The sequence below is a fragment of the Myotis davidii genome, unplaced genomic scaffold (genome assembly GCF_000327345.1).
Source record: "Myotis davidii unplaced genomic scaffold, ASM32734v1 scaffold1983, whole genome shotgun sequence".
Classification (NCBI taxonomy): Eukaryota; Metazoa; Chordata; class Mammalia; order Chiroptera; family Vespertilionidae; genus Myotis; species Myotis davidii.
Window position 1 is genome coordinate 338,072 of NW_006293962.1, and position 2,680 is coordinate 340,751.

The window sequence follows — 2,680 nt, forward strand, 5'->3', positions numbered from 1 at the left end:
TAATTTTTGTGTTTTTACTTTTGTTAGGCGTTTGAGAACAATCTTTTTCGTGCCCCAATTTATCTTCATAAGATGCCAGAAACTGATTTCCTTATCATTCAGACAAGGCAAGGTTACCATATTCGGGAATTGGTGGATATCTTTGTGGTTGGCCAGCAGTGCCCCTTGTTTGAAGTGCCTGGGCCCAACTCCAAAAGGGCCAATACACATATTCGAGATTTTCTTCAGGTTTTTATTTACCGCCTCTTCTGGAAGAGTGCAGATCGGCCCACTGCGGATCCGAATGGAAGATATAAAAAAAGCCTTTCCCTCTCATTCAGAAAGCAGCATCCGGAAGAGGCTAAAGCTCTGTGCTGACTTCAAACGCACAGGTCATCAGTTGTGACTGATTATTTGTCCTTTCTGCCTCTTTCCAAAAAAGGAATTAGGGCTTTTAGTTAAAGAATAAGCATACGGCTAATAAAATAGAAATTGATAGTCATCAAAAGGAGGAGGTAGCAGATCTTTTACTTACGGAAGCTGGGATTGCATTTTGATTTCCCTGTTAGGAAATTCAAAGTGGTGTATATCTTTCTGTTGTTGTTGTTAATCATCATCCGAGGATATTTTCTCCATTGGTTTTTAGAGTAGAAGGGAGGGGGAGAGACAGAGAGAAACATTGAAGTGAAAGAGACACATCGATTGGTTGCCTCCTGCATGAGCCCTGACCAGGGCCGGGGATCGAGCTTGCAACCCAGGTATGTGTCCTTGACCAGAATCGAACCCGGGACTCTTCAGTCTGTGGGCCGACGCTCCAAACACTGAGCCAAACCATCTAGGGCGGTGGATGTCTTATATGAGATGTAGGAAACCTAGCAGTAGGGATTTTCTAGCCTAGTCATGCTAAGTGTGGCTAGGCCTGGTACCTCCTAGAATAGCCGTGGACAAACTACGACCCGCGGGCCAGATCCAGCCCGTTTGAAATGAATAAAACTAAAAAAAAAGACCGTACCCTTTTATGTAATGATGTTTACTTTGAATTTATATTAGTTCACACAAACACTCCATCCATGCTTTTGTTCCGGCCCTCCGGTCCAGTTTAAGAACCCATTGTGGCCCTTGAGTCAAAAAGTTTGCCCACCCCTGTCCTAGAACATTGCCTGGTTCAGCCTTGGTTTACTCTCCCTGTTGCTGTCAATAAAAGGGCTTTTGGAAGTCAGAACAGTCTTATTCTCTCTGTATCTGTTCTAGGGATGGACTCAAATTGGTGGGTGCTGAAGTCTGATTTTCGTTTACCAACTGAAGAGGAGATCAGAGCTATGGTGTCTCCAGAGCAGTGCTGTGCCTATTACAGTATGATAGCTGCAGAGCAGCGACTCAAGGTGAACATCTTCCTTTTGGGTACTGCCTATGCCTGTGGGTTTTTTCAGAGATATGAGGATGAAGACTATTTTCACTGGTTTAGAAATGATTGTTAATAGATTATTATCAGTTATTTGAAAATTCTAGCTGTATGAGGTGTATCAGTTCTGGAGAAAACTACAGTGTAGCTAAATATCGGTGGGACAGCTTAATGAGGGACTTAGGGCAGGTTGTTTTGCCTTGAAAGTGGTTGCTCATCCATTGGGTGGTGACTTTAAACTCTGTTCTTTACAAGACAGGTATGTAAGCAGGGAAAGTACTTCTCAGTTGTCTTCCAAAATCTTTCCAAGTGGGCTGAGATAATGGTGAAAGTGGTTTAACAAAGCACAGTATAGAAGCAAATGAATAAAATGGGGGACGGGGGAAAGAAGCACAGTATGCTTACCAGGCCAAAATATGAAAGATCTAGCTAAGGTGGGATAGTACAACTCAATCCCTCTGAGTTAATGAGCATTTCTATTTAGCTTCCTTTATGTTCTGACTAGAAGCCCGGTGCACAAATACATGCACTGGTGGGGTCCCTCGATCTGGCTTTGCGATCGCAGCTGATCAAAGCCACCGGAGGTTGGCTTGGGGGAGGGACCGCAGAAGGTTCAGCCGGCCATGGGTGGTGGCCAGGGGTAGGGACCACGGGAGGTTGGCTGTGGGAGCGCACTGACCACCATGGGGCAGCCCCTGCGTTGAACGTTTGCCTCCTGGTGGTCAGTGCATGTCATGTCGACCAGTCGTTCTGTCATTTACACTTTTATATATATAGATAGCCTAAGAATGTAAAATGGTGGTAGATAGAGCAAAAACTATGCAAAATCTATTCCGTATGCAGACTGGGCTTTGATATTCTGTACTTGGTTTTCAGTGAAACTTGTGTTTTTTAACTTACTGCTTGATTTATGGATGGATTTGTCGTCTTCCAGGATGCTGGCTATGGTGAGAAGTCCTTTTTTGCTCCAGAAGAAGAAAATGAGGAAGATTTCCAGATGAAGATTGATGATGAGGTATGGCTTTACACTAATTTTTATTAGTGCATCCCATTTATCCTTTTTTTTAAAAATATATTTTATTGATCTTTCACAGAGATGAAGGGAGAGAGATAGATAGCTAGAAACATCGATGAGAGAGAGACATCGATCAGCTGCCTCCTGCACATCTCCCACTGGTGATGTGCCCGCAACCCAGGTACATGCCCCTGACCGGAATCGAACCCAGGACCTTCCAGTCCACAGGCCGATGCTCTATCCACTGAGCCAAACCGGTTTTGGCAACACAGCAAGTTATTGAC

The 2,680-nt window shown here is 44.2% G+C and overlaps 1 protein-coding gene across 1 annotated transcript in view; it reads left to right on the forward strand.

Moving 5' to 3' along the window:
- Positions 1-2,680, forward strand: part of TAF1 (TATA-box binding protein associated factor 1) — an 80,933-nt gene that overhangs the window by 17,207 nt on the left and 61,046 nt on the right. The window contains 2 exon segments of the mRNA XM_006779672.2: positions 1,231-1,361; positions 2,316-2,396. Of these exon segments, the coding sequence (XP_006779735.1) occupies positions 1,231-1,361; positions 2,316-2,396 (212 nt within the window).